At 48.9% G+C, this 26,843-nt stretch overlaps 1 protein-coding gene across 7 annotated transcripts; it reads right to left on the bottom strand.

Moving 5' to 3' along the window:
• On the bottom strand, positions 1–26,843 carry RBM10 (RNA binding motif protein 10). 7 transcript variants are annotated; one of them, XM_037160262.2, is made up of 25 exons: positions 26,590–26,842; positions 25,211–25,270; positions 24,653–24,794; positions 14,683–14,866; positions 12,964–13,200; positions 11,073–11,142; positions 9,242–9,315; positions 7,764–7,850; positions 5,725–5,785; positions 5,408–5,584; positions 4,881–5,041; positions 4,614–4,711; positions 4,439–4,526; positions 3,653–3,839; positions 3,414–3,556; positions 3,205–3,322; positions 3,027–3,118; positions 2,774–2,938; positions 1,661–1,810; positions 1,500–1,565; positions 1,229–1,417; positions 1,050–1,124; positions 631–737; positions 426–555; positions 1–335 (listed from the first exon to the last, which is right to left on the bottom strand). In XM_037160262.2, exons 3-25 carry the CDS (start codon positions 24,667–24,669, stop codon positions 210–212), a joined length of 2,802 nt encoding a protein of 933 aa, XP_037016157.2. In that variant the 5' UTR covers positions 24,670–24,794; positions 25,211–25,270; positions 26,590–26,842; the 3' UTR covers positions 1–209. The 7 variants fall into 7 exon arrangements, with proteins under 7 accessions (XP_037016157.2, XP_037016203.2, XP_037016149.2 ...); XM_037160308.2 differs by lacking the exon at positions 25,211–25,270 and having other exon boundaries at positions 26,559–26,843; XM_037160254.2 differs by lacking the exon at positions 25,211–25,270.

Below are 26,843 nucleotides of genomic sequence, written 5' to 3'. Positions count from 1 at the left end.
TGTGGGCTTTTCAGCTTTTATTATAAAAAAGAACATGATTCTGGCCCAGTTTTCCAAGTCACCAAATCAAAGTCTGACTTGGTCAGGGTTTCTCTGGCTGGGGGTGGGCTGGTAGACAGGTACAGAGACCTGCTCAGACCACTCAACATTTCATCTTCCCCTGCCCCAGGCTGAACACCAACAGATGTCTAAGTAGCTCTTGCATGTCCTCACTGGGCCTCGTTGAAGCGGGTCACCATTGTCTTGTGCAATGTTTCCTTGTAGGACTCGGTTGAGGTGACCCCATAGGAGCTGCCTCGGGCACCTAAGCCAGAGCCTCGCACCCGTGTCTGGGCCTGTGTGAGGAAGGCAGGCTTGGTCAGGTGGGCTGGGGTCAAGGTGGGGCTGCAGCATGGAGGATGGGGAAGGGATCACAGGACACTTGCCTCAATGGGTGTCACAATGCCCTGCTTCTTTCGGCCCAGGCCACTGCCCTCTTTCCAGCCCATGGCCTGGAGCATGCGACTGCCAATGTTGTCACTTCCCAGACCATCCCGGGTTGGCTGCTCAAAGTCCCTGCAGATTACAGTAGTATAGCATCAGTGACTGCCCTGCTGGCCCCAGGCCCCCCACCTGGCCCTGAGCACTCACACAGAGGCTGCAGACATGCCACCATACTTCCTCCTCTTGGGCTCTGGTGGCTCAGGGATTCCATACTTCTCTCTGCGTTCAGCTGCACGGTCCCGGTACTTCATTTGCTGAAAGTTTGTGTGTGTGTGTATGTGTGTGTGTGTGTGTGTGAGAGAATGGGGTAGCTGGTCACTAATGGCAGGATATATGGGTACAGATGGGTGGGTGGGGGATCCCATGGGGAGCTGGATGTGACTTAACAGGTATGAGGTCCTACAGGCAGAACATTATGGGCATGGGCAACCAGTGTGGAGGAACTGGGAAAAAGCCTTGTAGGGGCAGGATATACTCAGCTAAGCAACTTGAGTACCAGCTGCCTGAGGGGATGGACACTTGGCAAGGGACAGAGGGATGGAGCCTAGAAGTGGGTCACACCTCACCTCCATGTCGTTCTTCTCAAGTGCTTCTAGTTCATTTTCTGACAGGTGAGCTCGCCGGTGAATCTCAAGGTTTTGCTGCAAGAAGACAGGAGGAGTGAAGTGGCTGGGTTGGGCTGGGCCAGGCCAGGCCAGGCCAGGCCAGGCAGGACCAAGTTCCCTGCCAAACCTCCCTTAGTTACCTTGTGGAGCCCGGAGAGCTGCTGGTGCCGGATGAGTGCCTCCTTGCTGGGGAACTGGCGACGGCAAAGCAGACAGGCCAGCTTCTGCCAGTCAGTGAGCTTCTCCTCTCGCTCTGGGCCCCCTCGCTCCTGCTCCTCCTCACTGTCACTCTCCCCACTGTAGGCTGCCACCAACCCTCGAGGTGGGCTCTGTAGAAGGTGGGAGGGCATGGAAGGTGAGACCTGTTAAGATCAGACACACCTCGCCCCTCTTTCTGCCCTGGGAACTTACTGGGCGGTCGTCGCTGGCCAGTTTTGGGAGATCCATACTGGTGTGCTGTCTCTCAGCAAGTGCTCCCTGGGATGGAGAGACACAAATTCAGGGATTCCACAGAGGGACCAGAGGGATGACAAGAGAGGGGTGAGGAATATAGATGGGTGGCCGCAACACACCTTCTTTTCCAGGATGGCGTAGCCAGCATCTGCAGTGGCTGACTCCCGCCTTTCATCATCTCTCAGGGAGCTGATGGGCTGGAAGCTGTTTTTGAAGTTTTCTTTTTGCTTGTTGAGACTGCGGGCCCAGCGTTCCATGTCCTTGGCAATCTAGGGGTGAGGGTCAGGTAGGGCTCTTAGAAACCCACCAACTCCATCCATTGCTCACTGTCCCTGCAGCAGTCTACCTGGTCCTGCCCTGCATCTCAAGCAGGTGAACTAGGCAATGGTAAAAGTTCCCATTTCTGTCATATTGTCATCAGTGTTCATCAAGCCCCTCTCCAGCTGTGCCCCCATTCTCCTGACAGGCATCTATACTATTATATTCTGTGTGTTTCATTTTATCATTCTAAAATGCATAGGGTGGCTTTCTCTGTCTACAATATTAATTTACATCTGTGATACTTTGCCACATTCCATATTATATACTTTCTTCCCTAGGCACAATTCCACTTTTAGAATTTACCAGATCATCAAATTCTTGCTTCTAAGGGCTACAGTCAGGCTGTCATACTCTTTCTCTACAGATACTGTGGCTCCCTCCAACTGCCCACTACATAAAATACCGCAATGCCTATTTCCTGCCTGCTCCTTACTGGGCCTGAGAGAAGTTCTCTGAAGACGTATCTGCAATGTAGACATGGACACACTCCTATGACGTAACTAAGGGAGGTTTGGCAGGGAATTTGGTCCTGCCTGGCATGGCCCAACCCAGCCACTTAACTCCTCCTGTGAACCCAAATAAGTATGCATGTCCACACCAGCACACACTCCCACCAGCAGTGAGGAGTTCCCACTGGGGGGACAGAAAAGCTGACAAAACTCATGTGGATAGCACTGGTCACCTCAGGGAACTGTCTGGCCCTGCCCCATACTAAGCAGACTGCCCTGGCTCAAGGTCATGCAGGAACAAAACTAGACCAGGAAGCTGGTCTCCCTTGAGCAAAATTACTGCCCACATACACATGCAGCCTACACCCTGCTCCCTTAGCAGTGGAGGTAATAGATGGCAGAAATGTACTCCTCAGAAGACACGGAATAGCCAGCCAGTGACTGCTGGACGTTGGTATTCACCTGTTGGGCTGTCTTGGTCTTGTGTTTCTCCTTTTTCTCTTTGCCCTCTTTGGAGGGTGCCCCTGTCTCCTTATGCCCATCAGCCGACTGCTCCAGGGCAGGAACGTAGGTCCGCCTTTCCCCATCCCAGTACAGGTACTGCTGGCTCTGAGCGTTGTAGTAATACTGGGGTGGGGGGAGAGAAGGGGCATGAGGGAGGCACCTCAAGAAGAAAAACTGCAGACCCCACCTGCTCCCTGGGCTGCCCCATCACCTGGGAGTTGGGATCATAGTAGAGGCCAGTCTGAGGATCATAGTAGTAGCCAGATGTCTCATCATACTGGTAGGTGGAGACGTCAGGAACAGCTGGGAGATGGTAAGGAGGGGGTCAAACCCCTCTTTGTTTTGTTAAGGAACTTCCCACCGCCCACCCACAGGCCAGCACTACTCACGATACTGGCTGTAGGACTCCTGGGCAGTGGGGCTTGTGGCTGGTGGCAGGGCAGAGCTGGGATGGGTGGGGCTCTGGAGCTCAGATTTGAGCACAGCGGGTGACATGATGGTGTATGACTAGTCATGGGGCCAGACAGGGGAACAGTGCTCAGTGTCTGCCTGGTGCCCACCATGCCCAACCCCCAGGACCTCCCTCAAGCTCCCTCACCTGGCTGTTGGCAGCAGTGCCCTGGCTGCCGCTCACCTCAGCTGCTGACTGCTGGTAGATGCCAGGGGTGGCACCAGGTTGGGCACGGGAGAAAGCTTGAAGTGACACAGTATCTGCTCCAGGCTCTAGGGAGGCCTCTGCACCTGGAAAGGACAGGGAGAATGCCTGTGAATGGTGGGGCCCAGTACCCTATGCCTACTGGCCCCCACATGGGATTGAGGAGAGATGCTGGGGCTCACCTGCTCCAGCTGGGTCCCCTTTGGTTCCAGTGATGCCAGGGCCCTTGGTGCCCTTGAGGTAGCCATGGGCATAGAGGGAGGACTCTGTGCCCTGGCTGCCGCCATAGCCCTCATCCTGTTGGTAGTAGCTGTAGTCGACTGATGGCTCCTCGGCGTTAGCCCAGGCACTCTCCCCACCCTGGGAAGCCTGAGGGGCAGGTGGGAGGGGCTCATTAGCAGAGCAGGGGACACAAGGGGAGGGTAATCTGCTAAGAGGCAGCTACCCACAGGTGAGGCTAGTGTCTGCCAACAGAAAGCAAGCAGCCCTTAGACAAGCAAGACGAGGGCTGCCTGGCCACAGCAAAACAGAGCAGCAGCAAAAACAAGACAGAACAAAGATGCACATGCCAAAACGCTCCCAGGGCTGACACTGGTACATTCCTTGTGTGAAACATGTGCTGGGCATCAGACCAAGAGATACAGCATCCTTCCCTTCTTTAGTCTAATTTCCCAATTTTCTTTCAGCCACTTACACATTCCTTTTTGTTAAAGAAGTTGTAGTTAATTCAAGACAATAAAATAACCACCAAACAGGAGAGAAAGCCAGCCACAATGGCCTTGAAAATGAAAGCCTGGAAGGTGACCAGGAAGGGAGCAAGGCTCCCAGAGCCCGCAGCAGCCACTGTGAGAGGGTTTTGGGTCCACGCAAAGCCAAAATCGCAAGCCAGTCCTCCCTCAGAGAGGGTGCAGGAGGGTTGAGGCGGCTCAGGTATCAAGATGCTGAGGTGGAGAAGAGTCTTTGAGTACCTGTGAGATCGCCCACTGGGCTGCAGCAATGGCAGTGCTGGCCACAGAGGCAGCATTGATGCGGCTGCCTTCGTTGGAGGCCATGTCCCTGGGGAGGATGTCAGAGACTGGGAGTGAGATGGGGGCCCCCGGCTGGGGGACAAGCTGGGAAGGGACTCAGGTGGGGGGCCCTGACCTCTTAGAACCCTTGGCAAACTCAACGTTGATGGTCTTGCCATCGATGGTAAGCGGCGGGTGCAAGGCCTGCAGGATCTGTAGCAGCTGGGCTGCTTCCTGGGGGAGGAGGGGAGGCAGGGGCAGAAGGGTCAGGCCCGGGGAGGTCCCCGGCTCCATTGCCCCATTGCCAGGCATGGGGCCGCGGTGGGAGCTAGGGTCAGGGTCCCTCCTCCCCACCCCGGGGGCCGGGACCCTGGCTGCCCGGCCCCCCCTGTGCCGCCCTCACCACGATGGTGGAGAGCTGGATGAAGGCGAAGCCACGGTTCAGTTGGGTCTGCTTGTCCTTAATGACACGAACATTGGAGGAGGACAACACTGCATAGGGTGCCAGGGCCCCCAGGATGGAGTCCATGGTGCTGTGTGGGTTCAGGTTGCGCAAAATGATGGCTGCAGGAAGGGGCCCAGCATTAGGGGGCACAGGTGATACTCTGCTCCAGCCCTACCCTCTGGTGGCTCCCCACTACTCCCTCTCCTCTGGCCTCCTTGTACCTGCTTCTTCCTTCTGCACAAACTCTGCTTGTCAATTCCAAGTCCCAGCTCAGTCGCTTACCTGCTGAGAACTTCCCAACACACCCCCAAAGTCGAGTCTGGTCATGCTCTTCCCCTGCTGTCCCTGTATCACCTGCCTGTCCCCCCACTAGTCAGAGACACCTGGAAGGACTAAATCCTGGTCACCATAATCTGTCTGGCTTTGGAAAGACCAGTCCAGACATTTTAGGGCAGGGAACAAGAAGGAATGAACAACTGACTCACTGTCGTTGGCGTTCTCTGAGCTTGGCTCTGAGCCCTGTGACAGGGATTGGGAAGCCAGCACTCCTTGGGCCTGGTAGGGCTGTGGCAAGGGGAGCAGGCCCTGGCTCAGCTCCCGTCCACCCAGTGGCAGCGTCTGCTGATCCAGCCTTGTGCCCAGGGGCAGCTTCTGCTCTGCCTCTGTCAGGGAAGGCAGAAGACAGGATAGTGACAAAGGAGAGGCTCCAGGGTTGGTCACCCTCCTCCCAGAGCACTGGACCCTTACCCTTCTCCCCCCTCCCACCAATGTTCTGGGCAGAGGGGAGGCATGAGGGCCTCACCTGACTTGGGCACACCACATTTGAAGCACTTCTCGCGGCGTTTGAAGTTCTGGACGCCACACTGTGAGGCACAGGCCAGGCCGTCAGAGGGGGCGGGGCTTTCCATTATGCCCTCCAAACATGGATCCAGAGATCCCCCAAGGAACCCCACCACGTCCCATGGAAGGGAGGTCCCAGAATCAGGGGAGGCAGGGGGCTCTGGCTGTCATTCTTGGGCTTGTGAAATTCCCCTTTATATGGTCTCAAATTTGTCCTCAGTGCCACCCCCTCATCTCAGGAATTAACAGCTTCCCCACCCATTAAACTGCTGGCTCCTCTGAGGTACTCCCTTTAGTAGGTTCCTCTTCCCCAAACTTGCCTCCCTCTTCAGAAATTAAACCTTCAACGTTCCTATCCCTAAAAGCTAGGAGTTCCTCTCTTGCCAGATCTCTACCTCTCCTTTATTTCAAGGGCTGGATTGGATCCTGCTGCCCTCAAGAAATCTCTCTCTGGAGATCCCCCCACCAGCTTCCACATTTCCCTCTGTTCCAATGTCAGGTACTGAACACTGCTCCTATGACAGGCTCTGCCCTGCATGGCCTACCAACAGTGCAGAGGAGCAGGTTAGTCTGTGGGTATGGTCACCAATGGGCTTGGGGAAAGCAGTGAGCAAAGAGGGCCACTGCTCACTTGGCTTGGGAAAGTCAGCAGGGATGTTTGATCTGGGAGACCCAGAAGTTTGGTTTGGTGTGGTTTTGCTGGGAAATGACTGCTAACCTAGGAAACAAGAAGTTTTCTAGAGCTGGTGTTGGAGAGCGAGCAGAGAGGCAAAAGATGAGACTAGAAAGGAAAGGTGATGCTAGATTATGGAGGATGGCCACACTTAAGCTCAGAGTTGTAGGAGAAGGGACATGGTCAGAGGTGGTTCTGAGTAATGTTATGGGTGAGCGGGTGGGAGAAAGAGGCAAGTGACCAGCATACGAGAGGATCTGTGGTGACTACCTGGGGAAGGGGGTGAGGAATGGCCTGTGCAGTAGGAATGGCAAGGGAGGGTATTTCTATAATAAAATTGACAGGACCTGGTGACCAACAGGATATGGGGAGTAAAGAAGGGGAAAGTAGAGAATTCCCTGGTCTCAAAGAGGATCTGAAAATACAGGAAATAGAGAAGGGATGGAGTTCCACTGTTGCTTGGTCCCTACCTCTTCAGAGGCAGTGAATACCTGTCTTCTCATATTACTTTTTTTTTAAACAAGCAGGCCCCAACTCCATTACTAGGCAGAATGCTTCTTGGGGAGCTCAGGGCCTCTGCAAACCCCCAATCCTCCCCTAGGTCTAAGGACTGCCACACAGCTGTGGAAGGTGAGGTTGGCCCAGGGAAGACCTGAACCCCTGGGCCCTGCAATCAGGAGCAAGTCATGGCTCAAGGCTCACCCAGGGGTCCACATCTCTTGAACCTCAGCTTTCTCTTTGGGAATATGACTGCGAAAGTCTACAGCTTGTATCCTCAGTCTCAGGTGGACATGGCTTTGTCAGAATGGCCTTCAAGTTTGGGTCACCTGACATAGACTCTCAGAACACCCTATGCTTTCCTTCAGAGTAAAGCTGACATTAAACGGTACTAACTGTCACCCTGATGTTCCAAGTGTCAACTTCTCATCACCATATTTTAATCCTCTGAAAGTGAGGCAGAGAGAGGTTAAGGGCCCTGATCAAAATCAAGGTAGATCTGGGAGAGTCTAATTTCAGCCAGTGTGGCTCTGAGGTCTACATTTTACACACCACATTATGCCTCCACTGTCACTAGTTAATCATTTATATGAATATTTGTTGACAATCTATTGGGACTTCAGGCAAGATCATACTTCATGAGGGCAGAGCCTGGTACCAAGTAAAAGCTCAGTACACATTGGTGGGTTATGTGGGTGGCAAGGAACTGTGGCTATGTGAGATGAGCTAGTCCTCCATGCCACCTCAGAGGTCCCAGGGAGCCAGAGGTTGCTACCACTGGTGCTGGTGCTGTTTCAGTCCATGGCAACTGCTGCCCACCATCCCTGTACCTTATTACACAGCCAGTCCTCATTGATCTTAGGCTTGGGGTCGCTGTAGTGCATGGACACCTTCTGGCCCAGGATATTGAGGGAGTGCTGTGGGAAAAACCAGAGCTGAGTGAGGCCCAGGCAGCAGTGCCCCACACACCGTTTCAGCAACAGGAGAAGAGAGTGAACGAGCCCTTCAGCTGGATGGATGAGGGACAGGGAACGGAGGGAGGTCGGAGAACGGACGAGGGAAGAAGGAAGGGAAGGAGGGAGGGAAAGCGCCGCAGCCCTCTGGCACAGCTGTTTGCTGCCTTTTCAGGGCGAGTGCGCACGCACACGTGAATACGCCACCAGGCACACAGTGCTCGGCTGACCGACGCTTGCCGGACAGAGGGGAAAGCCCCCCGCTCAGCCCTGACACTGCCAGGCCACACCCAGGGCCAGCACTACACAGGCTACACTTGGGATAAGGGGGGTACGGGAGGGGAAGGAGAGAAGGGGTGAGAAAGAGAGAGAGAGTGCACACACGCTAGTGCTGGAGAAGGGGAAAAAGAAAGAGCCATATTGAAAAGATGGAAGTTCCTGCTGGGAAGTTGTGTTCCTGTGGCTGGGTGGGTCCTGGGCCCACAGCACTAGCCTATGGAGCGGCAGAGTTGGTCCCAGGGCTGGCCCTGCTGAGCCCTCTTCCAGCATACCTGCCCCGCCTCCCCTGATGCTTCCCTTCAGTGCTGCACACCAGTGAGCCAGGCTCTGGGTGGGCAAGCAGAGCAGATCGTTGGGTCTCTGAAGGTCCCAAAGCTGCTGGGTTGGGAGCCCATGCCACACTGAGGGAGCAAGCTCCCTTCCTTTCTTGGCAGCACAGCTCCTTGCTGAGAGGGCAGGCCTGCCCCCAGCACAGTGGGGCAAGTGGTGACTCCTGTGGTGGGTAGGTGCAGTGGGAGGATCAGGGCAACCAGGTATGGTGAATGAAACTATCCCATTTGACTAGTACTTTAGATCAAGCTTGCCTTTTGCATGGGAATCAAAGGACTGAACTCACATGTGGGGAGAGCTGGCAAAACGGGACTTGTTAGTTAGTGTGCCAGTAGCTAAGTTCCCCCACTGTGGCTGGATACAGGGGTGCCTGAGACCGGAATGAAGTGTCGGCTCTGCCTAACCCCAGAGCAGGGCAGTCCCCCTGGGAGTGGGAACCTAGGTAGAAGACCCTCCCTGGTAGCTCTTTCACTGAAAGCTCAGCCAGGAGAGGTGGAGGGACAGAGTCAGTACCTGGTGGGGGAAGGGCAATGGTGAGTATGGGCTCTTGATGGGCAGCCCAGTGGGTAGCGAGAGATGGGAAGAGGAGATATTGAGGGTCAGGAAGGGGGAGAGAGAGGGGGCGGGGGGGGATAGGACACAGGGCCACAGGGCAGGGAACTGTGTCCATAAGAATCAGGCGATGGGGAGCGCTCGATTACAAAGTAGTATTTGTTTGGGGGGGGGTTCAAGTGCGGCAAAGCAACCTGATTGGCTTCCATCCATCGTGTAGCGTCCTGCAAGTGACTAAACTCGACGAAGGCGAAGCCCCGGCTCTGACCTGGAGACAGCATTCAGATACAGACGCAGTGGGTTAGTCAACAGCTTTGGACACACCGTGTTCCCGGGGGCGGGACCCGAGGGGGAGAGGATGGGGCAGAGAGGGAAGTGGGGAGAGGAGAAAGGAAGAGAAAGTAGCAATCAGAGAGAAAGACCATGGGGTGGGAGGCAAGGTAGATGGCTGGGAGGGGCAGGAAAGAGGGAAGGAAGAAAACAGAGACAGAGAGAGGTAGATGGGTGGGGAAAGATATACACACACGCCAGCTGGGGAAGAGAGAGATGGGGCTCAGGCCAGCCTGGGGAGACAGAGATGGAGAAAAGGAGCTGGGAGGGAAAGGATACAAGTAGAGGTCTGTCTCCAGAGAAGGAAGGAGGGCAGATGGGCAGGCTGCTGGCTCCATATGAGCCAGAATAAATAATTGAAGGGTGGAGCCCAGCACAAGGCCAGGGGAGCCCAGGAGGGGCCCTGTAACAGTTGTTGAATTCAAGGAACAAAAGAAAAGCTGGGCGGGGCTACTCAGGCTAGGAAGGCCCCAGGTCCATCAGGAACCTGGGGAGTTAGGGATATTATGTCATCTTAGCCTTACCAAAGTGCATAGAAGGTGGGCCTCATAAGAGAGCCACCTCAAGGCCAAGCTGGGAAGAGTAGAGCCACCCATGGTCCAGGTCCTCCTAGACAGCAGGAGAATGGGGGCCAGGATCGGCCAGATGGACCTTAACAAATCAGTGGGTATCTGAGAGAAGTGCCCAGGGCCACAGAGGAGGCTGCATATGGGCCACCACTGTGGGGAGAGAGGCCAGAATCTTGGCAGCATGTGATTTGGCTGGGGTGAAGCACAGTAAGACCTGTATGCTACCAAGAGAGACTCTAGGCCTGGCCAGGGCTAGGAAAGGGACCTAGGGCTTGAGGGTGCAGGAAGCAGCTCTACCTTTGAGTGTGTACACACAGAGAGGGCTTAGACATGGTGGGGCTTGGGGGTACATGTTTGATCTCCAAAAGAACTATTAGGATGCACAGAAGGATGGAATGGTATGGTGTGTGTGTGAGGGAGAGAGACAGAGACAGAGAGAGATATGGAGGCGTGGGGAGGAGAGAGACTGAGATGGAGAGAGAAGCCCAGGCAGAATAAGGCCCCACTGTGTCTGCCTTGGGGAGCCTGGGCCAGAAATCCTGTAGAGATAGCTCCCCCCAACCCCCCTACTACCCTCAGGCCAGCTCCAAGCAGCCTACAAGAGGAAGGGAGGGGACAAGGGAGGCCAGAAGTCCTGGCTGCTCCTTGGGATGAGACCCACCCCCTGCCTCCCTTTTTGGGATATATGGGTGGAGCTGTGCCAGACCTACTTTCTGGTCAAAGGCTGTTATCAGAAAAATGTGGGGAAAGAGTGAGGGCAGAAGAAGGAGAAGTAAGGAGAGGGAAGGGAGTACATTGGGAGGGGGTTACCATCTTAGGCACTTAAGAGTCCCAGGGAGGAGGTTCCCTGGAGCCTGGCCCCGGCCCTGCCCCTGGGGAGCACACAGGTCACACAGCTCAGCTCAGAGCTGCACCTCCTCCCCAAGAGCCCCTCAAAAGAGGTTGCTGGCCAGAACTGTGAGGAGAGTGGGATGAGGGGGAGAAGAACAGGGGTACCCCAAGCTGCCCATTCCCAGCTCCGGCAGGAAGGCAGGGTAGGGAGGGTACGGAGGAAGTAGAGGCAGGAGGAAGACTTGGTGGTGGAGGCTGGCCAGTGGAAGGGGAGGCACTGGGAACAAAAGCTCACCTGAGGATTTGTTCCGCATCAGCCGGACTTCCCGTGCTTGGACACCATGGGACTGCAGCTGGCCACGGATCTGTATGGGGAGATACAGTTTGGGGCAGGCTCAGTACAAGGGGACTGCTAGGTAGTTGAGGCCAGCTGGAGGCCTTTAGGGCCCTGAGAAGCCATCGGTGATGTGCACACACCATCTCCTCTTTCTCCCTTTCAGGGCTTTTCCAACTGACCAGAGAGAGCCCCAGACCCACACCAGTACCCAGTCTCAGCTTTCGGCCCCAGACTTGCAGAGTGAGACAAATGAAGAAAGGGGCATGGTGCAAGGTGAAGCATGGCAGCATGATGACCCCTGGGGGTAGAGAACAATAAGAGAGCAAGTGAGCCTACAGAACAAGAATGGTGGGCGGGGGCAGTGTGACAACAGGCTTGGTGCAACCACAAAGCGAGGAAAGCTGGGATGCAATTCTCACCCTTTGCAAAGGGGCTGCCCTCTGCTTGCATCAAAAGAGACCTATGACAGATAAAAAACTGGGAAGGACTGGTGTCTGAGCAAACCCAAACTATGTGTCCTAGAACCTGAGTACAGCAATAACTTGGAGCAAAGACAATATGGCATGGTTGTAAGATTTGGAAAGCTTCTTGGATGCAGTAAGCCAGAGGGAAGCTGCAGAGGCAATTTGGGATTTGAACCAGGTGAGGCAGGGTCTCTAGGCCAATGGTGCCTATTGCAGAAGACTGGGAGTGTGTGCTGGGCATTCTCTGGCAGCACTCTTAATGCCTGTGGGTCTCGGTTTCTTATCAGGTTAACTAACAGACAGGAGATTAAACATATACACAAATGCACACATGTCCACATAGGAGGATGAAAAAGAAAGGCATATGAGATTATCAGGACCACAAACACTCAGGAAGGACTTAGGAAACAGCAAGAATTTGGGCTCTGGGCCCAGCTGTCCAGTTTCAGACCCCAACTCTGCTCTGCCACTCACTGGCTGTGAGACCTGGGGCAAGTCACTTCACTGCTGGGGACCTGGCTCCTGCATCCATAGGATGGAAATTAAAAGAGTACCTTCCCTGAGGGGTGGTTCTAAGGATTGAATAAGACCTGGTGTATGGGCCACCCTGTGATAAATCCGCAAGAAATGTCAGCATTCAGCTACTGTCTGACCCAGCACAGGGCAGGTGACTCAGACTGGAGGGCAGCCGGCAGATTTCACAGGAGAGCTGAGCAGAGAATTTACAGGGAAGGGGGGTTGGCAGGAAAGAGGAGGAGAATCAAGAAGGGCTAGTCTAGTGGCCCTCTTGGGGTTTTACTGGGGCTCCTTAGGGGAAGTCTGTAGAAGAAAACATGAGAAAAGGGAGAAAGATGGAAGCGAACACCATGAAAGAAAACAGCATGAAGAGACTGTTAGCGGCAGTACAGAATGTCAGAGAAAAACCCAAGGCTTTGTGGCCAGGCCAGTGAGATCTGATGCAGGTGACAAAAGAGGGTGGGGTAGGAGATGAGAATAAAACCTCAGAAAAATCTCATGGGAACCCTCTCCAGCCACATCATCTCTGCCACCAGTAATATCCAGTATTGGGCCTGGCCACGGTCTGGCCCTAGATCAACATATGCAGAATAGATGAAGGACCAGTGGACTGTGCAGAAGGAATGCTGTTCCCTCCTGCACTCACCATCAGCAGCCCCTTGGGCAAGCCAACCTATCGGACACTCCTCCCTTCAGATCAGGAGACAAGGCCTGCCCAGAGGACAGATCAGTACTAGGAGACAGGAGCTGGTGGGGAGAAGGGATGAAAGATGCTAAGGTCGGGGGGTGAGGGAGAAGTTGAGGGCCCTGGAGAAGACCCAGCCTGGCCTCTGCTCTGCCACCTGCCCAGGGCCATGGGGGGCACGTACGTCATCCTCAGTGGCTGCCTGTGGCAGCATCCTCAGCATGACGATGTTACTGGCCTTCTCCTCCTCCTCCTCCTCCTCCTCATCCTCCTCCTCCTCCTCCTCCCCTTGCTCCGTGCGATAGTCCTGGTCCCGATAGTCGCCGTCTCGGGGGAAGCCTGGTGGGCCGGTGGGGCTGTGCCTGTGCCTCCGCCGCCGCCTACGCTGAGTCTCAGAGCCTGGGGAGGCCTCGTAGGAATCCTGGCCAACAGAATGAAATGAGAGACACCAGACAGACAGTCAGTCTGGGGTGGGCCTAGGGGTTGGCCACTGGCTCTCTGAGGCAGGCAGGCTCTGAAAACCAGGGGTGGGCGGGCTCTGGCTAAAGGCTCAGGGCAGGCAGGGTTGGTAAGGCCTGTACTGCAACCCTTCTGGGGCAGGAAATTCTCCCTGGGATGATTTTGGGGGCTGCATTTGTGGGTAGTGGGGAGAAGCCGGTGGCAGTGTTGGTGTGGGGGAGGAACTCACAGATAGGTGGCCAGACACTGCTTAAATCTCCTTGAGAAGAGACAGTCTGAGGTGGGCACACTATCCCTTGCCCTCTGTGTCTCCCCCATCCTCCCTAGCTAGCTCAGCGAGTACATGCACAATTGTTCCTTGTGCCACAAAAGGCCACACATCACTTGTGATTCCCAGCCTGGGCCTGGGCCCTGCAACCAAGTTGTGGGTATAGGAATAGCTGAAGATCTCAGCCAGAGCTAGCCAGCAGAGACTGGCAAAAGTGCAAGGCCACAGCACTGCCTCCTGGTCCCTGATCCTCTCTGCCTGGCCAGTCCGTCATCACCAGGCTCTCTCTTAACGGGGTGTGGCCACTGGCTTTCTGGGTGTTGCCCAACCCATCTTTCCAGGACTAAGCAGGCCAGGCCTGGGTCCACACTCTTCCCACCCTCAGTGGGGGGCAGATACTTCAGTGCTTCACTCCTGTTTTTCCCAACCCAGCTGCCACTGGGGAAGCTTGGCTGCTTATACCACAGGGGTCTCTACAAAGGGAGGTTAGCGACCCACACTCTGCCCCTCCAGGGCTGAGATTGCAAGAGTACCCTTTCCATCCTGCTAAATAAGAGAGTTGTCTGCTTGCTTTGACCAGGGCCCCAACTGCCCCTTCAAACTGGGGTATTTTTAAGGCAAGGCTGCTTGTTCTCCTCAGCTGGGGGCTCCCCAATGGTATCATGCCTCCCTCCTCAGGCTAGGGCTAACTACCCAACATGGGATGCAGAGAAGAGGTCTCAGGGGGTCTTTCCCTTCTGCCTAAGGGCTCTGCCACCACTGGGAACGCCCACAGTTGGTCTCCCAGAGCTGCTTTGCTTGGTGATAAACAGTTTCCTAGTTGCCTTCCCAATCCTAGATGCTGAGTGCCACTTAAGAGGCTGTTTAAGAACCCCTTACTGGCTGGCAGCAGGCAGTATAAGGGCTTGTAGTAAACTACAGACCCAAACTGAAAACTGGGGGGGGTGGTATTTGGGGCCCTCAGAAGTACAGAGCCAAGCCTATGAAGCAGGGAGACCCAACCTGGGAGAGGAGCCCTCAGAGGGGGAGTGGGGACAGACTCTCCAGGTGAGGCAAAGCCACTGAGCACAGTCTAAAGGCACGGGAGCTGAGAGCTACCTGCAGCCAGACAGAGGCTCTGCGGGAGCTGCCCTCCCCAACCCTGCCCCAAGGCCTGGTTGGCCCTCTTGCCCTCACCTCTGCACTCTGCTCCTCAGATGAGTCATCATAGTCGTGCTTGCTCTCCTGGCTGCCATACTCTCGGGGGTATGACCTGTAGTCCATGTCCCGGTAGTCGTGGTCCCGGCTGCGGTTCTCCCCGCTGTCATCTTGGGAACGGTCAGTGGCTCCATAGCGGCCAGTCCTGTCCCCACGACCACCTCTGGGGGAAGAAGGATGGGAGGAATTAAGAGGGCAGTCCTTTCTGAAATGTGCAATAGGTGAGGCTGACCCCTACCTACTCACTCTTTCTAGATCCTCGGCCCCAACCACTGACAGGGGTCCCTAAATCGTGACCCTGTGGGGTAAGCAAGCTCCCAATTCTCGCGCTGATCCAATTCACTTTTCTCCTTCCCTCCTCCACCTCCCTGGTCCATGCTGTCATCATTCACTAGGCCCTTGGGTATGGACTCCTGACCTCCACTTAGGACTCCCCCAGTTCATCCTCTATACCCCAAATGTGAGTGAGTGCTCTATAAGGCAAAGCCCACTGAGCCCAACTATATCACTCCCTTCACTGGCTCCCTCTTCTTCTCAGAATAAAACACCAAAATGCTCACCAAGGTCTTACAAGGTCTGCAGGGTCCTGTGGGCCGAGGTCCCTGCTCACCTATCTCCACCTCATCGTGCCCTGTGCCACCTTGCCCCTGTGTTTCAGTCACCTTGCTAGAACTAGCAGCTGTTTCGTTAAAATTTCTCCTAATGCAATAACTGTAAAGTAATAATTGCAAAGCTGATTTAATATGCATTTCTTTGCTGGTTTAAAAAAACTACTAGACTGTGAATTCTGGGAAATGAAGGAACCACACCCACTTGGTTTAATGTCCTAGTCTCCAAAACTTAGCTTAGTGCCTAGTATTCAGTAGGTAACCCATAATTATTTTTTGGTAAAATAAAGATTAAAAAAGTATTCTAAAAGCAACTAATACATGTTTACTTAAACCAAGGAAAAACAGACACCATATAGACTACTATAGCAGGAGCCCAATCCTGGTCAGGAACAACACTAGCAACTCTATTATTAATACCATCATTAACATTATTCTAAGATATTAACTAAAACAACTAAACAAAGAAATGAAGATAAGAGATTAAAGGCTGTAAAGAAAAAAGGTAAAATCACCATTATTTATAAATGATATAAGGATATGTTTGCAAAGAGAATCAACTTAAAAATGATTACAAATAATAAACCTTTAATGGTGCTGGGTACAAAATTAATAATGTTGAAATAAATACTTTGTATTCAGACAGCCGCTGTTTAGATCCCAAGTATAACTGTATTGAGAAGATTACCTAGACATGTTCAAGATCTTCACATATGAACCTCATACATATAAACCAGAATACATTTGAAGTGGGTCAATGATTTAAATAGAAGAAATGAAACATTAAAAATTAAAAAAAACATGGCATACTTCTTTGATAATCCTGAAATGGGGAAAACTATAACCCAAATCTAACAGCCATGGAAGAAAAGATCATTAAATCCAACTACATAAAAACAACACACATCTGCTTGGAAAAAACAAAAACCATCATAAGCCAAGTCAAGACAGACAATAAACCGGGAAAAACACCAGAAAAGGAAATGGAAAACGAACAAAATTCACAATAAGGAAATACAAATGGCCCTGGCTGATGTAGCTCAGTGGATTGAGCATGAGACTGCGAACCACACAATCGTGGTTCGATTCCCAGTCAGGGCACATGCCTGGGTTGCAGGGCAGTTTCCAGCAGGGGACTCACGAGGGGCAACCATACATTGATATTTCTCTCCTTCTCTTCCCCTCTAAAGATAAATAAATAAAATCTTAAAAAAAAGAAATACAAATGATTTCTATTTGAAAAGATGCTCTGAGTCATAATGAAAGATGGAAATTAAAACTATACTGGATAGACCATTTTAAAATAAACATTTAAAATTTATTTTTGTGTATTTTTCTAAATCATTATTACTGTGGTAAAATACACAGAACAATCATTAACAGTTTTTTTTCAATTTATTGATTTCGGAGAGGGAGAGGGAGAGAGACAGAAGGATGGAGAAGGATGGAGAGAGAGAGAGAGAGAGAGAGAAGGAGTGGGAGGGAGGGAGAGATCAAACCATTGTTCCACCCGTCCATGCATTCACTGATTGCCTCCTGTAAAGACCAGGGATCAAACCCACAACCTGGGTACATTGGGACGGCACTCCAACCAACTGAGTAACCCAGCCAGGGCTCATTTTCATCATTAAAAAAAATATTTTATTTATTTATTTTAGAGAGAGGAGAAGGGAAGGAGAGAGGGAGAAAAACATTAATGTGCAGCTGCCTCTCACGTGTCCAACTGTGGACCTGGCCTGCAACCCAGGCATGTGCCCCAACTGGGAGTCAAACCAGCGATCCCTTGGCTTACAGCCCGCACTCAATCCACTGAACTGCACCAGCCAGGCTCATTTTCATGATTTTTAAGTCTTCAATTCAGTGGTATAAAATACACTCACAACACTGTGTACCCATCACCACTATTTCCAGAACCTTTTCATCATCCTGAACACAGACTCCATACTCATTGAACAATAAGCCCCTATTCTACAACCTCTATTCTGCTTTCTGTCTTATTCATTTGTCTATTCTAGGTACCTCTTTTAAGTGCAATTTTATACATTCCTTTGGGTCTGACTTATTTCACTTGGCATAATGATTTCAAGGTTCATCAATGTTGTAAAATATATCAAAATTTCATTCCCTTCTATGGTTGAATATGTATGTATGGTATGGTATACACCACATTTTGTTTATCCACTCATCTGTTAATGGACACCTGGGTTGTTTCCACCTACTGGCTGTTTTGGTTATCGTGACTAATGCTGCTATGAACACTGGTGTACAAGTATCTGTTTAAGTCCCTGCTTTCATTTCTTTTGGCATATACCCAGGAGTGGAATTGCTGGATCATATGGTAATTCTGTATTTAATTTTTTGAGGAACTGCCAAACTGTGTTCCACAGTGGCTGTACCATTTTACATTCCCACCAGCAATGCACAAAAGTTCCAGTTTCTTTACATCCTCACCAACAGTTGTCATTTTTGCACCTTTTCATGTGATTATTGGTTATTTGTATATATTCTTTGAAGAAATGTCTATGCAAGTCTTTTGTCTATTTTTGAATTGAGGTTTTCTGTTGCTATTGTAGAAGTTCTTTACATATTCTAGGTGTTAATCCCTTACCAGATATATGATTTGCAAATATGTTCTCACTTTATGTGGATTGTATTTACTCTTTTGTATAGTATCCTTTGATATTTCTGAAACATTCTAATCTTGATGAAGTCAAACTTTTTCTTTTGAAATAATTTGAGATGTACAGAAAAGTTCAAAGTTAATAGAATTCTAGTATGCCTTTCACCCAGCTTCCTCTAATGTTAGTAGAAAAACAGTACATGGTATAAAACTAAGAAGTTAACTAAGCCAGGAATTTTCATCTCATGGCACACATACACTAATTACTAAAATTCTGCAGCACACTAAAAAGTGTATTTTTTGCCAACCTGACAAAAATATAGGTACAATTTTGATTCATTCACTTCAGATGGCTATTGTAGTGTTGGCTGTTATATTTTATTAGACAATCTAAGGGAAAAGAGGTCAGTGTCCCTGACTGAACAGTCAGGTACTGCATGTTTTAAAATTTTTTTATGGCACAGTGGTTGAAAAACCATTGAACTAAGCTATACACTACATTAGAATTTCACCAGTATTTCCACTACTATTCTCTTTCTGTTCCAAGATCAAATTGAAGGTATTGTATTGCATTTAGTCATCATGCCTCCTTAGGTTCCTCTAGCCTATGAAAGTTTTTGGTCTTGCCTTGTGTACGTATGTGTTTTTATTTTTAAAAGATTTTAATTTTATTTTTTAAAGAGGAGAAGGGAGAAAGAGAGGGAGAGAAACATCAGTTTGTGGTTGCCCCCCACGTGCCCCCCACTGGTGACCTGGCTGGCAACCCAGGCATGTGCCGACTGGGAATCAAACAAGCAACCCCTTGATTCATAGGCCGGTACTCACCCACTGAGCCACACCAGCAAGGGCTGTGTGTGTGTGTTTTTAATGACCATGACAGTTTTCAAGAGTACTGGTTAGGTATTTTATAGAAGGTACCTCAACTTTGATTTGTCTGATGTGTTCTTGTGATCAGACTCGAGGTGATGGATGGAGAGAACACAGCAGATATGAGCTGCCCTTCTGATTTCATTGTATCAGGGGTACATAATATCAACATGACTTACCACTGAGGATGTTGACCTTGATCACCTAGTTATGGGGGGAGGGTCTGTCAGGTTTCTTTGCTGTTAATTTTCTTTTTCCCTTTCTACCCTAAATTCTTTTGAAGCGAGTCACTAAGATCAGAGCAGCCCACACTCAAAGAGGAGAAGAATTAAGCTCTACCTCTTAGAGCAATGACTATCTACATATATTATTTGGAATTCTTTTGTAAGGAAAATTTGGGATGGAATATTTTTAACTTAACAGATCTGCAAAAGTCCAAATGTTTGACAACAAACTATTGGCAAAGTTGTATGGGGAATATGCACTCTAATGTTGCCGGTAGGAGTGAAAATGGAACAATCCCTATGGAGGGGAATTTGGCAAATAGCTGGCAAACTAAAAATCTATATACTTTCTGAGTACCAGTTCTCCATCTGGGATTTTAATGGATTGATATGCTCGTACATGTACAGAAACATTATTCACTGCAGCACTGTTTATAACAGCAAAGGCCAAGAAACAGCTTAGAGGGGTCAGAAAAATTCTTTTTAAAACAAAGACTAATGAGAGAGAAAGAAGCCCCACCAAAGACTAACACTAACATATTATAAAGGTGGGACAATTAAAAACACAAATGGACAGGTCAGTAAAAACAAATAGTCCACAGTTCAAAAACACATGGAAATTTAAAATAAACCAAAGGTTGCATTTCAAATAAATGGGGGAGGGGCAGGGAGGGGAATGGATTAGTCAGTAAATACTAGTTGTGATAACTGACCCAGGGATAAGCAAACTATAGCCAGTGGGCCAAATCCAGTCACCTAAACAAAATTTTCTTTCACACGTCCATACAACATTTACATAGTGTGGCTGATAGCAGGTGGGTAGCTGTGACAAAAACCATATGGTCTACAATGCCAAAAAAATTTACTATCTGGTCCTTCACAGCAAAAGTTTTTTTGACCTTTGAGAAAATGAAGTTATCTACCTCTCACTTCTTACACTAACTAAATTCTATATGGATCAAAAATTTAAATTCCTGAATAGAAAACACAAAAATATTATAAAGAAAACACAAGAAAAAAATTGATCACCTCAAGAATGGGGAAAGGTCTTCTAAGCAAGACAAAACCCAGAAGTCATAAAATTAAAAAAAAAACAACAACCAATAAATCTGACTTTGTAAAAATTTAAAAGTATCTAGAGTATAAAAGATACCATAAGCATGTGGTAAAGCAAGTAGTGTAAAATGTTAATGGTAGAATCCAGTGAATGGATATAGAGGTGTTCACTGTAAAACTCTTTCTACTTTGCTGTATGCTTGAAATTTCATAAGTCTGAAATAACCATAAAGCTAAAAGGTAATTAATAAATAGGGAAAAGAAAATGTTTCATTCATTTATTCATTCAACACATATTAATATAACTGCTATGTGTCAGGCACTGTTCTAGGTTCTGGGGAATACTGCTGTGAATGAAATGAAGTCCCTGTTCTTGTGAACTCGGCTTGGAACCCAAATCATTTCCTTATGGTAAATGCCTCAACACGAAGTGGCTGCTATGAGTATTGTTAAGGTTTTTGATATGAACAATGTTCTTTCCATAAATGCTTACTATAGGTATCCCTCAATATTTGGACTCTAGTCATTAGAATTTAAGAACTAAACAGATTTGAATAAATGTTCAGATGAAATCCTGAACTCTCTGATATTCAGCATCTAAAACCAAATAAATCTGATTATTAAACTCTTGCTATCTAAATTCAGGAAAGGAACAGATTCAGAGAGTAAGGGATACTTTACATTGGCCACAGAGCACTTTGACTAGTCACTGTTCAAAGGCAGACACTATTCATAATATACTTCTAAGAAGCTGACTGAATTATATGAGGATCTCCACAATATGAGTAGAAAATGCCAAAATTGGTAGAAATAGACAAAATGATAATCAAAAACCCAGGCCCCATTAAAGGTAGATTTTACCAAGCTTTCAAGGGGCAAACAACTCTTATATAAAAGTTTCTCCAGAAGAGAAATAATAAAAGGTGCCAAATTCATGTCATGAGGCTACTTTGATTCAATGCCAGATAAATAGAAAAGGATATTATACTTCACTGATGGATACAGATGCAAACATCCTAAATACAGTATCTAATAAAATGTGAATGTTTTAAAAATATAAGTAACATTGCCCTGGCTGGTGTAGCTCGGTGGACTGAGCAGTTCAATTCCCTGTCAGGACACATGCTTGGGTTGCAGATCAGGTCCCCAGTAGGGGGCGTGCAAGAGGCAACCACACATTGGTGTTTCTTTCCTTCTTTCTCCTACCCTTCCCCTCTCTCTCTCAAAAAAAAAAAAAAAACCCACCCAAAACAAAACCTCTTTAAAAAAACCTCACATTTAAACAACATGTAGGTAACATTGCTTAAATAATTCTTCTGCCAAAAATTCATGAGTAAACATTACAAAAACCCAAATTGAGAAACATCTACAAAGTAACTGACCTGTACTCTTTTTTTGATTTATTATTATTAACTATTTTTAATTAATTTACTTTTAAACTTTTTCAGTTACAGTTTACATTAAATATCATTTTGTATTGGTTTCAGGTGTTCCATATAACAGTTAGACAATCATATACTTTACAAAGTGTTCCCCCTGATAGCTCCGGTACCCGTCTGGCCCCATACATAGTTACTGTAATATTATTGACAATATTCCCTATGCTGCACTTTATTGACCCATACTCTTGAAACATATCAAGGTCATAAAAGACAAAGAAAGACTGAGTTCCAGATTAAAGGAGACTAAAAATTCAAAGCAGCTCAATGCAATGGACTGGATCCTGGATTAGGGACAGCTATGCAGGACATTATTGGGACAAATGTTAATGGCTGAATATGGACTTTATGTAAGACGAAGTATGGCATTAAAGTTAAATTTCCAGATATTGAAAAGTGTACTGTGGTTATAGAGGGAAAAAGTCCTTGTTCTTAGGACATACATGCTTTAGTACTTAAGGGTTATGTCTGCCACTAACTCAAATGATTGTCAGGGAGCAAATGTGGGAGCACGGAGAGGGGAGGGGGAGGGGGAGAGGGGAGGAGGAGACAGGAAAGGTGACAAAGATGACAACACTCCCCAAATTAATATGTAAATTCAATTCAATCTCAATAAAAATTCCTGAATATTTTTGAGGGACTTGGTAAAGTTTTTATATAAAGCCCCACAGATGGTTCAATCAACTTTGAAAATTAAGAGCAAAGTTGGAGGTATTAAGACATTGTATGAAGCCATAATAATAAAAACAGTAAGATTCTGGTGTGGGAAGGAACAAGTAGACCAATGAGACAAATTAGATCACTCAAGACAGACCCACATACATAAGAAGTGAGGTACCACAAATCAATAAGGAAGAATGGACTATTTAGGAGATGCTACTGGGAAAATGACAACTATGTGGAAGAAAATAAAAACAGAACCTACCTTATACCATATTCAAAGATGGACTCTAGATAGATTTAAATTCCTGAATGAGAAAGGTAAAACTACACAGTGAAAATAATCATTGTGACCAGAAGTAGGAACAGAGAAGATTCTGAAAGCACAGATTATAAGACAAAAAAGATAAATTTTAGCACACTAAAAGTAAGAACAAGTATTCATCCTTGGAACTGTTAAGCAAAAGGCAGCCTACATAGGCAGCCTAAAAGGCAGCTAGCAGGGGTGTTCAACCTGCAGCCACGGGCCGCATGCAGTCAAGCATGGCTAAGCATGGCTGTGAATTCAGCCCAACACAAAATAGTAAATTTACTTAAAAGATTATGAGATATTTTGTGATCACATGTCATAATGTATTTAATGTGTGGCCCAAGACAACTCTTATTCTAGTGTGGCACAGAGGCGCCAAAAGGTTGGACACCCCTGCATGGTGTCTTTGGGACCAATTAGAAGCAAAACACTAATATCTGCATGGCAACACAGACAGATCTCTAAAAATGCAGGGCCACTGGCTGGTGTGGCTCAGTGGATTGAGCACTGGCCTGTGAATCAAAGGGTTGCTGGTTGGATTCCCCATCAGGGCACATGCCTGGGTTGCTGGCCATGTGCCCAGTAGATGGCGCTGCAATGCAACCACACATTGATATTTCTCTCCCTTTCACCCTCCCTTCCCCTCTCTAAAAACAAACAAACAAACCAACCCTTTAAAAAAATTTTTTTAAATGCAGGGCTGCCCTGACAGGTGAGTGCATGCTGCAAACCAAAAGCTCACTGGTCCCAGTCAGGGCACAGGTTGCAGCTACAGTTACAGGCCAGGTCCTCAGTTGCGGGTGTATGAGAGGTAGCCAATCAACATTTCTCTCAAACATTGATGTTTTTTCTCCCCCCCCCAAAAAATAAATAAAAATAAAATCTTATAGGGACTCAAAGTAACACTAAATATTCAATAGATTTCAAACATGACAGAAAAGCTGCCTACAGCTACAGAAATTGGAAATAAAAAGGAAAAAATAAATATGGCAAGAAAAGACCTTTGTACTGATCTATGATAGAAACCTACTGTGAACTGGAAAAGTATGAGTAATTCAAATTTCTGCATTTGAGGTCCTTTAAAAGCACCTCCCCCCAAAAGAAAAAACAGAAAGCCAGTGCCTTTATTTGATAACAAAGTCACCTATCCTAACTCGGAAACTGCCACAGAACACTTCCAGTGAATCCCATCCAAAATCAAATGCCTTTCAAAAGACATTTTTAAAGAAGGTCAAGACTGACTAACAGTGGATGATGGATGACCACATCTCAAATTTGGGCTCACTTTTCAGAAAACAAAATATTATAATTCTACATTTTTAAAAGGGCCTGGTGGTAGAAAAAACCCTTTGTAGAATATTAAAATTATTTTACAAGTATACTGACTCTTTTTTAAAAGGTTTTATTTATTTTTAGAGAGGGGGAAGCAAGGGAGAGAAGGAGAGAAATATCAATGTGTGGTTGCCGCTCACGTGGGCCCCACTGGGGGCCCAGCCAGCAACCCAGGCATGTGCCCTGACTGGGAATTGAACTGGCGACTCTTTGGTTCACAGCCCACACACAATCCACTGAGCTATACCAGCCAGAGCTATGCTGACTCTTAATAATGGCTTTCTGGGGGAGTTAGGTCTGCCTGCTTACATAATCCTGAAATGTAAGGAATAGATCGCTTGCACTAGACTCAACTGAGTTAATATACCAGGATGGTGAGGGAATGGTCTGGGATCTCTTTATCAAGTGTCCCAATTGCTTCTTGATCTACCAGAGTTTAAAGATAATTGTAGGAGTTTCGCATTCCAAGACAAGTATCACACCAACCTCAGACTACCTGACCCTGAAATTTCCCACTATCTGACCTGGCTTGCCCTATACTTGTCCCAGCAAATTCCTGACTCTGAAGGCCTATAAACTGTGGGGTCTTCCTTGTGAGACTCTGAGTAAAGAAAAGGCTGCAATCATATGTTTCATTCACCATGGCACTCCCAGAGCCTAGCACATAGGTCCTGGCTCACAACAGGTACCAAGTAAATGCTGAAAAGAAACCAATCATCTGCTATATTGTTTCTTCTGCCTGGAAGCCCCCTCTTAGCACCTTCCTGGATCAATTCTCACAGGGAGGGGAGCAAGCCTAGGCTGTTTGGTCAAGGTAGAAGCAGGTAACTCACCGTCTTTCATACTCCATGTCCTGATAGGGCCTTCGGGGGCTACTGGGGCCCCTCCTCAGCCGCTGGCTCCGTTTTACTTCCCAGCCACCCCCACTGCTGCCACCATGATCTGCCAGCCTGGGTGATGCCTCCTGCAGGGACTCTGGGAAGAGAGGGAGGAAGAAAGAGGTCAAGGCAGTTGGGGCAGAGAGAGGGCTTCCCTGAGAAATCCTTATTGTCAAGGTTTTCTGCTATCTCTTAGCTCAGAGACATTGTTTCTTTATTCCTAGTGTTCCCATGTACCAGAGCAGGAAGGCAGCCTCTACTTGGCCTGTTCCTTTCCTTTCCCCACAAATGTGAAGTTACAGCTCACTGCTCTAGAATGAGCAAGGCTTTCAGCAGACAGGGAGCATCTTGCAGAGAGACCTGGTGGGGCCACTCATTCTGTGATCAGGGCTTTGCCGCCTGAAACTGATAGACAGGTTCAAGCCTCCAGCTATCTGCCTAGGAGAGCTCTTGGTGCTGAATGACTTGTTAGAAATCAGGCAAGACTTCACAACAGGACTCCCAGGCACCTACCTGGCTCCTACTGTGGACACCCAGGTGCCATTTCATCCTCCCGACAAGACGTTGGCTGTCCTGTACAAGACAGCAGGAGACCATGAAAAGCTTAGGGCATGAAGGGGCTAACTTGGCAATGAGACAGCTGCCGCCTCCCTGGGCTCCCAGCCAACACAGCTTTGGCCCTCACAGGGCAACTGGCTCAGTCCTTAGTCCTGTCTCTTATGCGCAGCCAGGTCCCAAGGCAGCTCTCTCCCCAGGGCTTTAGGCCCAAGTTATTCAGAGGCAAAAGGAGTCCTTTCAGAGGCTGTTCCAAACCACTGTGCAATTCTACTGGCTTAGAAGGGCAGTCATTGTACCCAACCTTCAGGGCTACTGTGAGGTCTAAGGAAGTCATGAGAGCCATGTGACCTGGCCAGGAGTCACCAGGTAGTATCCCAGAATCTTCGGGCCCCACCCTTTGAACAAGATTTAGGCAAAGCCAGAGGGTAACAGCGCCTGTCTAACACTGGGTTGTCACCACACCTTTCCTCCATGTGGTGGAAAACACACCAATTTTCTCTCCCTCCTCAACCCACAGGGAACCAAAGTTACCTGCTCCCAGATGGGTAAGAGTTAGAATCACAACCATGGTCCCCAGTGGATAAGAGTCAGTAGACTCTGGCATACACAACAGATTGGGACTAGTCACAGACATGAGCCCCGAACAACTATGGGCCAAAATCACAGACAGGAACGCACAACAAATGTGTGGACCATAACCACACATTTAGGCCCCCTTTCAAATGGATTAACGTCAGTCACAGATAGATCACCGCTGAAGAAGGGTCAATAAGTCATACACACATTCCTTGCATTCCTTCCTTACTCAGTAAGCAGGTTAGGGCCAGTCGCAAGAAGACTCCCTATGGATAGGGACCTCTCCCAGAATAGTGACCAGAGTTAGAAACACACACTCCAAGGATAAATAAAGACTAGAGTCGTAGAGAGATTCTCTCTCCCTCCACTCCCAAGGACTTGTGCCACGGAACACTTTCCCATGGATAAATAAGTACCAAAGTCACAGAGCAGACAGCATACCCCTCCCCTGTAGATTAAAAAATCAAAGCCGCAGACATCCGCCTCCCCACAACTAAGTTCGGTGTCACAGACTACAAAGTAGCCCACTCCCATCTCTGTCTCTCCCTTCCCCCAACCCTCGTGCACCCATCCCTGCGTCCGGATCGCGCACGCGCCTCTGCTCTCAAAGGGGTAAAAAAAATTTAAGACAACCCCTCCCAGGCTCAGACTGTGCACGCATCCCTCGGTTGTGGTCCGCAGTCCTCCTCCTTCCCTAGTCCCCGCACCCCCGCCTCCAGCCCCTTACCTCCGCCCCCACGACCAGCGTCGAAGCTCACCTTTTTGGCTTGGGCTGTCAAGGGAGGGCTCCCTGACATCACATCAGCCCTCCGCCACCTCTCCCAGCTCAGCCGGAGCCGGTCCACGCAACAATCAAGTTCAAGGGTGGAGGCAGAAAAGCAGAGGGAGGGGGAGGGAAGAAGCGCGAAGCGCGCTGCCCTCCCCGGGAAACCCACTGCCACCTACTTCCCACCGGCCGCAATCACCAGCACAAAATGGCGACCAGGAGCAGGGAGCCGGCGCTTCCACTACG

This window comes from Artibeus jamaicensis, unplaced genomic scaffold, assembly GCF_021234435.1.
Source record: "Artibeus jamaicensis isolate MK-2021 breed Jamaican fruit bat unplaced genomic scaffold, CSHL_Jam_final contig_60, whole genome shotgun sequence".
NCBI classification, from domain to species: Eukaryota; Metazoa; Chordata; class Mammalia; order Chiroptera; family Phyllostomidae; genus Artibeus; species Artibeus jamaicensis.
Note: the sequence above shows the minus strand (reverse complement) of the source record. Positions and strands in the feature narration are given on the sequence as shown.

Coding starts and splice junctions, on each gene's coding strand:
- RBM10 (XM_037160308.2), bottom strand. CDS start 26,628: ATGTCAGGGAGCCCTCCCTTGACAGCCCAAGCCAAAAAGGTGAGCTTC. Junction 5,042..5,407: donor CTCAGAGAACGCCAACGACA/GTGAGTCAGTTG, acceptor CCCTTCCTGCAG/CCATCATTTTGCGCAACCTG. Junction 3,119..3,204: donor GGAGTCCTACAGCCAGTATC/GTGAGTAGTGCT, acceptor ACCATCTCCCAG/CTGTTCCTGACGTCTCCACC.